At 48.4% G+C, this 14677-nt stretch overlaps 1 protein-coding gene across 2 annotated transcripts in view; it reads right to left on the bottom strand.

Annotated features, from left to right (window-relative positions):
- Positions 1-14677, bottom strand: part of SAMD4A (sterile alpha motif domain containing 4A) — a 108178-nt gene that overhangs the window by 38309 nt on the left and 55192 nt on the right. For both annotated transcript variants that reach the window (XM_060270901.2, XM_060270895.2), the window contains exon 3: positions 10094-10615. In XM_060270901.2, coding sequence (XP_060126884.1) covers positions 10094-10615 — 522 coding nt within the window. The remainder of the gene's footprint in view (positions 1-10093; positions 10616-14677) is intronic.

A 14677-nucleotide genomic window follows, 5' to 3' on the forward strand; every position in this document is an offset into this window, starting at 1 on the left:
TCGTGGCAATCTGCTTATCGCTCTCTGCAGGAGATAAATGGGTATCAGAATTGGGTTGGCAAGGAGGCTTCCTGTGGGACTGGTAAAATCTTAAATGGAAAGGGCGAAACGCTAGGAAGCCCAAGAAATTCCTTTTGAAAGCCAGGTGGCCTGGAAGTTGGCAGGAGGGAGCCGAATCTTCAGCTAGGGTAGGAAATAGCAAGCGGATGATTCTCGTTTTAATTACTCTGATTGCTTTGTCAATGCAATTATTATGTACACAACTCCGAGAGCTAGTTGATTAAGTGGTTCACAAATGGTTCTAAATTGACAATTTCCAATGCTGCTCTTCTTCTGCCATTCTTAAAATTATAATGCTGCTCCTACGCCATTCTTAACTTGTTCTATTTTCCAAATGCTACATTACGCGGCATCTCAGGGACTGTCTCTCCCCTTATGAACCAGCCCAGACCCTGCGATCATTATTCGAGCTCTGGAAGGTGGCAACACAAGAACAGGCCTTTTCCGTGGTGGCCCCCCACTTGTGGAATGTGCTCCCCAGGTGTGGCTTGCCTGGCACCACCGTTACATATCTTTAGGTTCTCGGCAAAAACACGCATTAAGCTGCGCATAATTGCGCCTCTTCCTATTTGCGATTCCCAGCTCCAGCATTTACTGCCTCCAACAGTAAAGAGGTAGAAAACAGCTGTTGTGGCTAGTAGCCTTATCCTGCAGGAACTTACCTAATGTGAGAGACGTATTTATGAAAATCAAGGAATCCAAATTTACTTTTTTGCTCTAGTGCAAACAGGCTTAATGGAGAGGTTCCCTGCTGTTTGCTTTTCCTTTTAAATGGGGCTTTCGTAACCAACTCTGCCTTTCAGCCAAGCTGAATCCAGTGAAATGCAAAATAAGGAAACAACCTTTCTGCTTGCCCGACCTCTTTAAGTTTCCTTTTTATTAATGCCTACTCCTCCGAGCGACCAGGAGCGGGCAACTGGACTTGGCAGGCAGAAGGGAACCTTCGCTGAGAGGGGGGGGCACCCAGGAGTCTCGGTCCGGCCTGAGATTGCTGGGGGATTCGTTTTAAGTTGAGCATTTTGACAAGATGCCAGCTCTGGTTTTACAAGATCCCTAGAGGAGAAGAACCACACCTCCCAACGAGGAGCTGATCGTTACTGCATCTTCACTTGACAAATGAAGACGTAGCAGTGATCCCAGGAACATCAAGATATTTTTCAAAGAGAACCATTTATACATGGAATGGAGGAGACAGAGAGAGAGAGAGAGAGAGAGAGAGAGAGAGAGAGAGAGAGAGAGAGAGAGAGAGAGAGAGAATATGAATATATCATAAACTGGTGGTCTGAAATGTTTTGCTTCCTTCTCTCCTCCGCTGTGCAGCACATTACAACAGGAAGAGCCAAAGATTTATGCTGGCTTTATTGCAATTCAGTTTCAAAAATATTCTCTCTCTCTCTCATCTCGCTGCCTCGCGCTGGGCGAAATACTGAAATGATGTATTAATAGCTTCGAAAGAAACTGTGTTCCTGCAGGCAGGGAGAGAGAAGAGGTGGCCTTTGTGAAAGTAGGAAGCCACAGTCAAAACATACTAAATATGTCTGGTTCTAAGCTGGAGCACACCAGGGCTGCTTCCTGTGAAAGGCTTTTCTGTGTGCTGCTCTGGGGACAAGTTGGCAAATCCTGTGTTTTGCCACCAGGGTTCGACCACTAACTTAACACCAGAACTCAGGGGAACCCAGTGAAGTTGAATGTTGCGATTCAGGCCAGATATATACACATATTTCATACAGTCTGACTGTGCAACTCACTCCCACAAGAGGCAGGGGCGGCACCAACCTAAGGTAAAGGTAAAGCACCCCTGACAGTTAAGTCCAGTCGCAGACAACTCTGGGGCTGCAGCCCTCAGCTCGCTTTACAGGCCGAGGGAGCCGGCGTTTGTCCACAGACAGTTTTTCCAGGTCATGACTAAGCTGCTTCTGGTGCAATGGAACACCGACACAAGAGCAGTGCATGGAAACGCTGTTTACCTTACCTATTTATCTACTTGCACTTTTGGGGCATGCTTTCATACTGCTAGGTTGGCAGGAGCTGGGACAGAGCAACGGGAGCTCACCCCGTTGCGGGGATTCGAACCGCAGACGTTCTGATAGGCAAGCCCAAGAGGCTAAAGTGGTTTAAACCACAGTGCCACCTGCGTCCCCGGCCACCAACCTAAGTGGCTTCAAAGGAGACACATCCATAGAGGAGATGGCTATCAATGTCTACTAGCTATGCTGACTATATTCCACCTTTCCTTCTTGGAGGCAGTCTCTCTGTAAATGTTCCTTTATAACCAGACTTTTGGCTAATTAAAAATTCTATGCCTTTTAAATGTGTTTGTATGTGTGTTTGTGCTTTTTATGTTGTGAACTACCCTGTGAACTATGGATCTAGGGCGGTATACAAATTTAATTAATAATAATATTAATAATAATACTGCTCACCATTCGTGGTGGGCGATGGTGTGGACGGGCGTCCGGGTCCTTGTAGTGGCCGAGATCAGGGGCGGGGGATTGAGGCCAACACTGGCTGCGTCACCCCTGCCTGGCCAATCTATGCCCGCAGGGTGTGCGGACGTGGGTATTTTAAACCACGGCACAGTCGGGGGCTTCCCTCTCTCACCTCCTCAAAAGATAATAATATTAATACTAATGGGTAATGGTAAGGTAAAGGACCCCTGGACAGTTAAGTCCAGTCAAAGGTGACTATGGGGTTGTGGCGCTCATCTCGCTTTCAGGCCGAGGGAGCTGGCGTTTGTTCACAGCTTTCCAGGTCATGTGGCCAGCAGGACTAAACCACTTCTGGCGCAGTGGAACACCCGTGATGGAAACTAGAGCGCATGGAAACGCCGTTTACCTTCCCGCTGCAGTGGTACCTATTTATTTACTTAAACTGGCATGCTTTTGAACTGCTAGGCTGGCAGAGCTGGGACAGAGCAACGGGAGCTCACCCTGTTGCAGGGATTTGAGCTGCCGACCTTCCGATTGGCAAGCCCAAGAGGCTCGGTGGTTTACTAATACTAATACTAATATACTAATACTAATACACACCCTGGTCACCGTTTCTTCGAGCTCCTGCCATCGGGATGGAGATATAGAACAATGCAGGCAAGAACGAGCCGTCTCAGGAACAGTTTCTTCTCTAGAGCGATTTTGGCCTCAAATGGAAAGTCTGGACTTTGAAGTCATCTTATTTTTACTTGTTACATTGTATCGTATTGCATTGTTTTAATTAGTGTTTTGTAGCAATTTTGGATTATGTGGAATATCTGAGCTTTATCTGAGTGGATGTGGTAACCGAGTAATTTCGTTGTTCCCGCAAGGGGACGATGACAATAAAGATTATCTTATCTTATCTTATTATCTTATCTTATACAGACAACTCCTGTTTCAGGTGCTGAACCCAGAAATGTCATAAAGATGTCACTGAAAGGGCAGAATGGGGTGTTTGTAGGCTTTTCTGATGGGTGTCCGATTTCACGCGACTTCATGCAAGTGACCAGGACCTGGAACAACACAACCCCCATGAAAACAGGAAGTTGCCTATATGCTTTTGAACACCTTTGATGGAAGTCTCAGGTGGGGCGAGTGCTGCTCCCCTCAGATCCTGCTTGTGGACTCCCCAGGGGGCGTCTGTCTGGCCTCTGCGAGAACAGAGCGCTGGACTTGTTGGGTCTTTGGTTCTGATCTGGCAGATCTCTTCTTGTGCTCCCCTCGGCGCAGCTTGCATGTTTCCATCGCTTGGAAGTAAACAAAAGCTCAGTAAGAGCTGCATCAATAGGAGTATAGCATCTAGATCTAGGGAAGGAATAGTACCACTGTATTCTGCTCTGGTCAGACCTCACCTGGAGTACTGTGTCCAGTTCTGGGCACCACAGTTCAAGAAGGATACTGATAAGCTGGAACGTGTCCAGAAGAGGGCAACCAAAATGGTCAAAGGCCTGGAAACGATGCCTTATGAGGAACGGCTTAGGGAGCTGGGTATGTTTAGCCTGAGAAAGAGAAGGTTAAGGGGTGATATGATAGCCATGTTCAAATATATAAAAGGATGTCATATAGAGGAGGGAGAAAGGTTGTTTTCTGCTGCTCCAGAGAAGCGGACACGGAGCAATGGATTCACACTACAAGAAAGAAGATTCCACCTAAACATTAGGGAGAACTTCCTGACAGTAAGAGCTGTTCGGCAGTGGAATTTGTTACCAAGGAGTGTGGTGGAGTCTCCTTCTTTGGAGGTCTTTAAGCAGAGGCTTGACAGGCATATGTCAAGAATGCTTTGATGGTGTTTCCTGCTTGGTTTCCAACGCAGGGTTGCCCTTAAAGCTGACCCAGAAACTCCAGCGGGTGCAGAATGCCGCGGCGAGGCTCCTTACAGGGTCTCGGCCGCGGGATCACATTCATCCAGTGCTTTACCAGCTGCACTGGCTCCCGGTGGAGTACAGGATCAGGTTTAAGGTGCTGGTTTTGACCTTTAAAGCCCTATGCGACTTGGGACCCTCGTACCTACGGGACCGCCTCTCCTGGTATGCCCCGCGGAGGACCTTAAGGTCCACAAATAATAATACTCTGGAGATCCCGAGTCATAAGATGGCTAGATTGGCCTCTACTAGAGCCAGGGCCTTTTCAGTACTGGCCCCAACCTGGTGGAACGCTCTTTCCCAGGAGACCAGGGCCCTGCGGGATTTGTCATCATTCCGCAGGGCCTGCAAGACAGAGCTGTTCCGCCTGGCCTTTGGGTTAGACTCAGCCTGACCCCTGTGTTTTTCTCCCTCATGGCTTGGATTTATGGCCTACTTGAAATGAGGCTGCACTTTAAATTTTAATACTGTATTTTAATCTGTATTTTAATTAATTGTTTTTATGTTTTATTGTGGTTCTGTTGGTGTCAGCCGCCCTGAGCCCGGTTTTTGACTGGGGAGGGCGGGGTATAAATAAAAATTTATTATTATTATTATTATTATTATTGGCAGGGGGTTGGACTGGATGGCCCTTGTGGTCTCTTCCAACTCTATGATTCTATGATTCTAAGATCCAGCAAAGGAGCCTTGCCTTGTGCAGGCCGTCCCTGCGAGCCGAGAGTGCAGAAAGACTCCTTTTCCAGAGTGGCTTCCCTTAAGCGCACGCTTCGTGCCACAAAACCCTGCCCGGAAAGTCCCAGCGAGGGGGGGGGAGAGACTCTGCAAACCCCTCGGTGGAACTGAGAGCTGCGTGTTGGCCTGAGTGAACCGGGCCAGGAGCAGAACGCCCTCATTGTACGGAGCCAGGAAGTGCCTTGGGGCTGGGATAAGGGCTGTTTGTGCAGGAGATGCAGCCTGGAGAGAACACGGAGCGAAAGAGGAAAGTCTCACACAGCAGGCTCCTTCGGTGGGAAAGGCTGCCCCGTGCCAGGAGAGAGGCTTAACAGGAGGACGTTTGTGCAGGGGGTGGGGGGGTGGGAGGCAGACTCAGATGGGGCAGGGGGCACCCGGAAGGAACCCGGATGGCAATGACGAACTTTATGACCTGCCCTTCGCCAGCAGGTCCCAGGGTGGGCTGTGAACATTTGAATTTCAGAACGGAAAAACTGTCCAGAACATCTTTAAACAGTCATGGCTTCCCCTGGAGAATCCAGTTTGCAAAGGATACTAAGAGTTGTTGTTGATATTATTATTATTATTATTATTATTATTATTATTATTATTATTATTATTATATTGAATTTATATACCGCTTTATACCCAGAGGTCTCAGGGTGGTTCACAGAAAAGATCACAATATATAAAATACAAACAAAAACAATAACACTCTCCCCAAAATGAGCCACATTTTAAAAGGGCATAGGATGTTGATCAGGTCAACCAATGGCCTGGTTAAGAAGGAACGTTTTTGCCTGGCACCTAAAGGTGTATAATGAAGGCACCAGGCAGACTTCCCTGGGGAGAGCATCCCACAGATGGGGAGCCACTGCTGAGAAGGCCCCGTTCTCATGATGCCACCCTCTGGACCTCTTGAGGAGGGGGCACACGAAGGAGGGCCTCAGAAGACGATCTCAGTGTCTGGGTAGGTGCATAGGAAAAGAGGTGGTCCTTGAGGTATTCGGGTCCTGAGCCGTTTAAGGCTTTCTAGGTCAAAACCAGCACTTTGAATTGGGCCCGGAAACTAATTGGTAGCTAGTGGAGTCAGACCAGGATCGGTGTAAGATGCTCAAACCGTCTTCCTCCGGTGAGCAACCTGGCCGCTGAATTCTGCACCAGCTGAAGTTTCTGAACCGTCTTCAGAGGCAGCCCTATGTATAACAGTTGTTAGAGTCACATTTCCAACAGCCAGTCCCTCTTCCCGGGGAACTCCGGGAACCGTAGCTGTGAGAGGGATGCAGACGGCACTGTAGGGGTCCCGCAAAACCTCCCTTCGCCCTGACAGATCCACCTGGCAGAAAACACGCCTGGCTTTCCAAGCGCCTCTGTTGCACTTCTCCTGAAGTTGGCCAAGCTAAGGACAGAGGTTTTTTTTTTTTAATTTATGTGTCCTTTAAAATTTCAGTCGTCTGTGGAGCAGCTTGGGTGCAATGCCCTAGGATTTTAATTCAAAATAAAAACCCAGGAGGGGATTCGAACCCTGGTCCGGCTTGAGAATTTGGGTCAATGCACTGCAACGTGAGCACTTCGAACCCATTCCTGCTTCAAAGAGCCCCTTTAAAAAGATAATGGCACCCACCCTTGGTCACTACCCCTGGCCAGATATGGAAACAGGTTGCTTTTGTGAGGGGGGGGGGAAGAGATAGAAAGTCCAGATTGGAAAATAGCTTTAGGTAGTTTTCAGGTCACCTCGACCCAAAGCGCCACCTCAACTTCCTACCCAGTTTAATCGCCATCAATATTAATTCTTGTTATTGTTAATTATTGTCGTGAAGCGGGTGGCAGTTCACGTAAGCATCTGTCGTTATGAATTAGCTCGTCTTTAAGGTGTGCCACGAGACTCTCTCTCTCTTTTTTTTGCAAAACAGACTATGGTTGGCATCCTAACCCCAATTACCTATGAGTAAGCTCCATTTAATTCAATGGGAATTACTTTTTTCTTTAAAAAAAAATTTATTAAGACTTTTCATAATGCATTGCAATAAAACAATGAACTAATCTGAACAAAGAACCAAGAGAGAAGGAGGGGGGCAAATATATAATCTCCTCCTTCACAGGTCCTCTCCTTCACACACAGAGAGACGAACCCTACCAGCTCTCACCGGGGGGCTTTCCTTTCTTCACCCACCCTGGGAGATCGAACAGGAATTAATTCTGAGTAGACATGGTTCGCTACCCAACCCCTCCCTCCTTAGAGTATGGACTCAACTATACAGCTGCAAATAAAACCTTTTAAATGTGTTGTAATGCGCAACATGCAAATGTGACACTAGATGGCAACAGTGAGCTGTGCAGAATTCAATGCATTTTTCAAAACTTTTTTTAAAAAAGCATTTTCACAGCATTTTTTTTTAAAAAAAAAAACCAGGTGTGTAGATTCCACCTATGACTAAGGCAGACATCACCCAACAGCATACCACCCTAGACTGCATGGATCTTTAATAATAATAATAATAATAATAATAATTATTATTATTATTATTATTTAAAGTTTCCAGGTAGGTGGGGTGCTCAAGGTTACCCACAGGAGCACACCTTAAGGAAGCTTTGGAATGAGGGAGAAGGGAGAAGGCAGAGAATCCTCTTCTCAGAATCACCACAGGAGAAAATTCAGGAATATAAAGGAACATGGGAATTGGGGTCAGACCATTTAGTCCATATAGCTTAGCAATGTCTACACCAGGCACCCCCAAACTGCGGCCCTCCGGATGTTTTGGCCTACAACTCCCATGATCCCTAGCTAACAGGACCAGTGGTTGGGGAAGATGGGAATTGTAGTCCAAAACATCTGGAGGACCAAAGTTTGGGGATGCCTGGTCTACACCAATCTGGTGGTGTCATTTAGTGTTTTGGCCTGGCTACTCTGATGTTGCCTCACTTCCTTGGGGCGGCGGGCAGAGAGTTGCACAAAGGAATAGGGCATAAATTCAATGCATTTAGTGGCGAACCTAGCCTATCCTCTCTTTCCAAACCAATATGCGAATCTACACACAAAGAAAAACAGTTTTGAAAACTATATTGAATTTGTCACAGCTCAGCATCCCCATTTGGTGCCACATTTGTATAATGCACCTTATGACACACTTAAAAAGTTTTATTTGCAGCTACACAGCTGAGTCCATTGTCCTCCTTTTTTGGGAATTTGCCTTCTCCGAGTTTTGCACACACACACACACACACACACACACACACACACAACAGGGTCATGTATGGGGGGAAAAACACCCAGCAATGTAGGAGAAAGTAACATATGTACATTTGTTAGGGGAGATTGCGTACAAAAGCGTATAGGGAGAAATTAGCTGGTGGTCTTTTGTTTGAATCACAAACAGACGTGGAGAGGTGGACAACTGAACTGAACATTGGAAAAATGAGAAACTGAGGAACTGAAATGGACAGACTCAACCATCCTTAAATACAACTCTCACCAGCCCCAGCTCGTCATTGCCAGAATGCACGGAAACCCTGTTTACCTTCCCACCACAGCGGTACCTATTTATCTACTTGCACTGGTGTGTTTTCAAACTGCTAGGTTGGCAGGAGCTGGGGCAGAGCAGCGGGAGCTCATCCCGTCATGAGGATTCGAACCGCCGACCTTCTGATCGGCAAGCCCCAAAGGCCCAGTGGTTTGGACCACAGCGCCACCTGCATCCCAACCGTTGGGCATGCTGGTTGGGGCTGACGAAAGTTGGAGACCCACAGGTTTTCCCCCACCCTACTTTAAATAATAATAAAAAGACTGCATGAATAGCCTTGTGAGTGAACGGATTGAGCAGGAGCAGGCATGTGCCAAGATTAGTCCTGAGAAACTGCAGGGCAAAAGTGCAGTGTGCCCGGGTGCACACATTTATTATTGCCGCATTTTGTTCTACAGATAACAGCTTGCTTTGCCGGGTGCAAGTCACTGATGTAAACAATGGAGGAAAGTTCTCCGGAGGTGATCCACGCGCTCCTATTCGTCAGGTTTCGTTGCTGCTGTTGGTGCGCGGCGGATCCCGTCTGGAGATGCTTCCTCTGCTGCCGCTTGCATTCCCGTCGTTCTGTGCTGGCACCCCATGTTGGGCGGTGCTGGGAGCGTGCGCCAACAGCGGAAAAGCCAGCAAAGGAACCCGCAGCTCAGCGCACGCAACAGGATGCGTCACGCAGCACCCACAATGTTACACGGCACTCTGGTTGCGGTGTGTGCAGCCGAAACAGTTAGCTGCCATGCATCTGGGGCAAGAGCCGACAGCCGAGCGGAGCAGAGCAGTGGCTCGCCGTGAGTTTGGGAGCGAGCATTGGAGTCTGGGGAAGAGCCGCCCGCGGCGCTCCGACGGGCTCTGCTCGGCTGTCGGCGGTGCTACCCCGGACTCCAATACTCGGCCTCGGACTCTCGGCCTGGCATCCCTGAGAGCCCAGCACCCGGGCACTGTGCATCCCTAGTGCCAACTGTTAAGACGGCCCTGGGTGCAACACAGGAGACATACACAATTCCACTCCCTCTTTCCTTGCTTGGAACCCCAATGGATGTTTGTTACCAGGGCTGTTGCCACATTTTGAAAACCTTCGAACAACAATATTTATTTAAGGAATAGGAAGTGGGACGAGATAGGCAAACCTGCCACAATGGCCACAGCAGGGATCATTTGGCTTGTAACTCGAGGGTTAATACAGTGCTCGGTAAGCCCACTGAGCCAAGGGACGGTGGTGGAGGGGTTGCTTAGCAGCCAGGGATGCTTGGCAGAGGCAGCACATGCTCTGATTGGCTGCATAGCTGTGACATTCCTCTGGCTGCCTAACGGAACCTGACCCTGTTCTCCACCAGCCCCGACCCTAATTCAGGCATGGCTTCTTTCCCCTCGAGTTATACGCTGTTTTGTTCAAGTTTGCTCGGTGCGGTGCTACCGGGGGGGAAGGAAAGAGCCCTCCCCCCACCCTCCCCGGAGACCGCCAGTCGCGACTTACTTGTGCCCGTGCCCGTTCCGATAGTGTTGATGGTCGCGGGGACGGAAGAGGAGGAATAGAGAGGAAGGTGGCCGTTCTCGCAGCCCAGGTTCTTATCCTGCCAGCTGGAGGCGTTGACGCAGATGCCGGAGTCCCGCGAGCTCTGCCACCCGTTGAGCTTATCGTCCGAGTTCTGTCTTTGGTGATAGTAGTGCGACGGTCCGTAATCGACCGAGTCGGACCGGCCCCTGCTCTGGCTCCCATAGGTGCCCAGTGATGTGCGGTCCTCTAGGTGGTTCAGCCACATCGCCAGGGCGCTCCTGTCCTCCAGGGACGTGGCGGGGTGGATCAGGGCGTAAGACAGGAGCTGCCTGCTCTCCTCTATGTGCTGGTTGTGCTCGATGGAGTGAGCCAGGATTTTGGGGAGGAGCTTCATGTACGCCACTTTCGCCTCAACGTTCCCCGGCTTCAGCAGAGGCAAGTGGGTCAGCAAGAGGGAAATCACCTTGTCCTTCGATTCCTGCTGCCACTGGTTAATGATTCCTGTTGCGCCGGGGAAGGGGGAGAAAAGGGGGCAGGAGAAACAGAGTTGTGAAATCAGCAAACTATCCGAGCGAGCAAATAAAGAGATTCAGACGCACCGAGGAGGCTTTGTGAGGCTGATCCCCGCAGAACAAGGAACGACGCAGTCTAGTTCTTTCCTTCTCCTCCTCCCACAAAGTGGAAGAAGAAAAGGGAGTGCAAAACCAAACCAAACAGGTGACTTGATCTCTCTGCTGGGAGTGTGCAGACTTCTGAGCCACACAGAACACCCAGGTGGGGAAAAGGCGCCATGCACCGATTATCTCAGCCTGCTATTGCAATCAGGAAAACTAAAGAAATTTAATAGATGGCATAACATTTTAATAAATGGAATAATGTGTTGTGGAAGGGGGATTATTGCGTTGTTTTTTGTTTTTATTATGCATCCCGTGTTTTTTATATTGCAGTTTTGTGTTGCGAACCGGCCTGAGATCTACGGGCACAGGACAGTATACAAAATTAATAAGAAAATAAAAATTACGAATAAAATAAAGAAACCACACCTGTGTCGGCTGCCCTGTTGCCGCTGGCACAAGATACAGTCAGAAAAGATATGCGAGGGTCGCTGATCCACACACACCTGTTCTGATCATTTGTGGACCAGAGGAAGAAATTAACTTATTACCTGTTACACAACCCTGATTATTTTATATTTGGGGTTTTTGTGGTGGATATAACAAGTTCAAAATTAACAAAGAATAGCAATACCTGTCACACAGACTCAGTTCACATGCAACACAAAGCCAAAATACGTCTTACCATGAACTTCCAGAGAAGAAAGAGCAGTGACTGTAGCCAAGGTTTTATCTGTGGCTTGTTCTTATTTATTTATTAAGATTTATTTACCACCCATCATCATATTTATTATTTATATCCCACCCATCTGGCTGGGTTTCCCCAGCCACTCTGGGCGGCTCCCAATCGAATATTAAAAACACGATACAGCATTAAACATTAAAAACTTCCCTTTTAAAAGTAGGATAGTTGTCAAAAGATCTCAGGGCAGTTCCCAAGATAAAGATTCAAGATGAAAGCACAAATAAATAGTCAAAACAGAATCAATGAAACGGTATCACACTCGGTTTGTCCGGAAGAGGCAGAGCCTGAGTTCAGATGTAATATAGTACAGGAACACTGACGGTTGTTAAAGTGAATTCTGCTACCGGGCAAAATTTCCTACTGTCATTCACGGTTTTAATGGGCAAGGCTGCGATCCAATGTTTACTTACACGGGCACTAAGTCCCACTGAAATCAGAGGGCCTTACTCTTGAGTAAACATAGTCAGGATTGTACTGGTGTAATTTATTCACTCTTGCTGAGAAAATATCTGAGGTACCCTGTTTCTCCGAAAAAAAGACGTAGCCATAAAATAAGCCCTAGCAGGATTTTTAAGCATTCAAGGAATATAAGCCGTACCCCGAAAATAAGGCATAGTGATAGGCGCAGCAGCAGTGCCGGCTGCAGTAGGAGAAGGAGGGAAAAAATAAGACATCCCCTGAAAATAAGCCATAGTGGGGTTTTTTGAGGGAAAAGAAATACAAGACAGCGTCTTATTTTCGGAGAAACACGGTAGAAACAGAAAGCTTGTGTTTAACGCAGTGATGATCTCTTTTGGTGACTTAACCATTCTGACAGAAGCCAGGCTTCCTATGCAGCTTCCCCAGAACCATTCCTAATTCTCGTTTCCATTCTGGGTTGTCCAGGTCCACATCCACCATCGCTGCCCTTATCCTAACATTGTGCAAATTCCACTTGGAGAGCCGACAAGGAGCCAAATGTCTCTGCATGTGGGTTATGGCAGGTTCACAGATAAAAGTGGGGGCAGAAAGGCAGGAGCTGCTGCAGAAGGAAGGAAGCGGAAAGCCGCGTAGGAGAAAAAGAATGACAAGCATCTCGGTCCAAAGGCACATTTGTGCTTCAGTCGCCCAAACCCTCACAGCCCTATGGCGGTCATGGAACCGCCTCCAACATCACACGCATACCCAGATGTACTTAGCTCTCTCCTCGTGTTTCATGGCCGACAACCGCCCCCCCCCCCGCACTAAACACCACCAGCTGAAAATCCAACTGGCCATATCAGGGTAGTTTCTAATCAGATCTAACACACTCACACACACGTAGCCTTCAAGAAACCTTTAAGACAGTGGTTCCTGAATTTCTTTTGGGGCACCGCTCCCTTGGTTACGTAAACTCACGTCAGTGCCCCCCCCGCCCTATAAAAAGCATTATTCATAAACAGCCATGTGCACGGCCCACCCAGGAAGATTTAAGCACAATCAACAGCAACGGCGCGTTTATTCAAAATCCAATTAAGACTATGTAGTTTAATTAATTCAACAAAACTGATGGACTTGATGATCCAGTGATACCAGCTTTTCGAGGTCTAACAGTCATTTGCACCTCCTCCCTGCAGACCCCCTTGCCTCTTAGCGCCCCCTCCCCCCAGGTGATCCCACTGCCCCCCCGGGGGGTGTTACTGCTCACTTTGGGAACCAGACTGCTTTAGGACTCCCTGGATTTTTGATACTCGAGCATGGTGCTTTCTAGATTAAAGAGGCACACTTCAAAATGCAATGTTACGTGCATCCTCATCTCAAAGCAGCTGCGAGAGACTTCGGGGGTGCCAGTGCGTACCTTGGTCTCAGTAAAGGGTGAGGTCACTGGAGGCCGCGGTGCCTTTATGATATACACTTGTATTTACAACTCACAGCATCAACAGTCCACCAACTCTTGCTTTCTCATTTGGTTTCCAGGCAAGCCCCTCTGTGCCATAACTTCGGACTCAGTGCAGACAGCAAGTCCAGCTCCAGGTGAGACTAGCTCAGACTGCCCCCTGGCCTATGTTTCTGCTATCCCCCAGTTCCCAAAACTTGGGTCTCCAGCTGCTGTTGGACTACAACTCCCATGATCCCTAGCTAGCAGGACCAGTGCTCAGAGATAATGGGAATTGTAGTCCAACAACAGCTGGGGACCCAAGTTGGAGAAACCCTGTGCTATCCCTAGGGCAGTGGTGGTGAGCCTGTGGCACGCGTGCCAGAGAGGGCACTCAGAGCCCTCTCTGTGGGCATGTGCACCGTCGCCCCAGCAGGGCCGTAGCTAGGGGGTGAAACTGGCGTCCCAGCACTGCAGGAGGCTCCTGGCCACTTCCAGCATGGTCCCAGCGCTGCTAGGGCACCATTTTCACCCTCGGGCTCGTGCCAGGAAACTGCCGCTCTGTCCAAAGCCTGCGGCACCGCTACTCAAGTCACTGACCAAGCCCATCTGCCACTGCAAGCAAACCTGACGGCCGCTGTGGCGAGATACACCGGTAAAGGGCCCCCGGACGTTTAGCGGTCTATGGACCCAGTACCTCCCTCGCCTATTTTCTTCCCTTGCTGCCACCAACCATTAAGTCTGTGTACTGGCACACCAATAATGGATTCCAGTCAGATGAAAAGTGAACCAAACAAATAAGTTTATTGAGGTGATGATCTTACAAGCATATAATTTCTTATTGGTTTCTCAAGTACTTTTCTTTAAACTTAACCTTTAGTATTAGTTCCCCCCTTTTCCTCCCTGACTGAAGTTCCCTTCTTATTATTCTTTCAGATTCTGCACCACAGCTCACCTCACTAGCTTCTCTAACCCTCTCTCTATCTCAAAATCCTCTCCACCTCTCTCATCAACTCCCATCAACTCCCCCAACTCCCCTTCTGACTGCCTGCTTCTCCTTATATACCCCTGCTTCTGCCTGGAGAGCTCCCATTGGCCATTTACCTCCCTTGCAACTTAACTAACTCGGGTGCATTTAGGGCCATAGTAACCCTGGCAAGCTGGCGAGCGAGGGGTTGAGCAGGCGTCAACTTTTTGATGCGCCAGGGCCTCCCGCCAGTCTGTTGTTCCTACTCGGGAGTAAGCCGCCTTGAGTTCAGCAAGGTTAGACAAATTACCAGAAGGGCAACAGCAAAAATTACATTAATTGTTCAAAAGCATGCCAAATGCAAACTTTTGCCTTTCAATAAAAAGTTGTTTGTATCGTTGAA

This window comes from Zootoca vivipara, chromosome 1, assembly GCF_965207765.1.
Source record: "Zootoca vivipara chromosome 1, rZooViv2.hap1.1, whole genome shotgun sequence".
Taxonomy (NCBI): domain Eukaryota; kingdom Metazoa; phylum Chordata; class Lepidosauria; order Squamata; family Lacertidae; genus Zootoca; species Zootoca vivipara.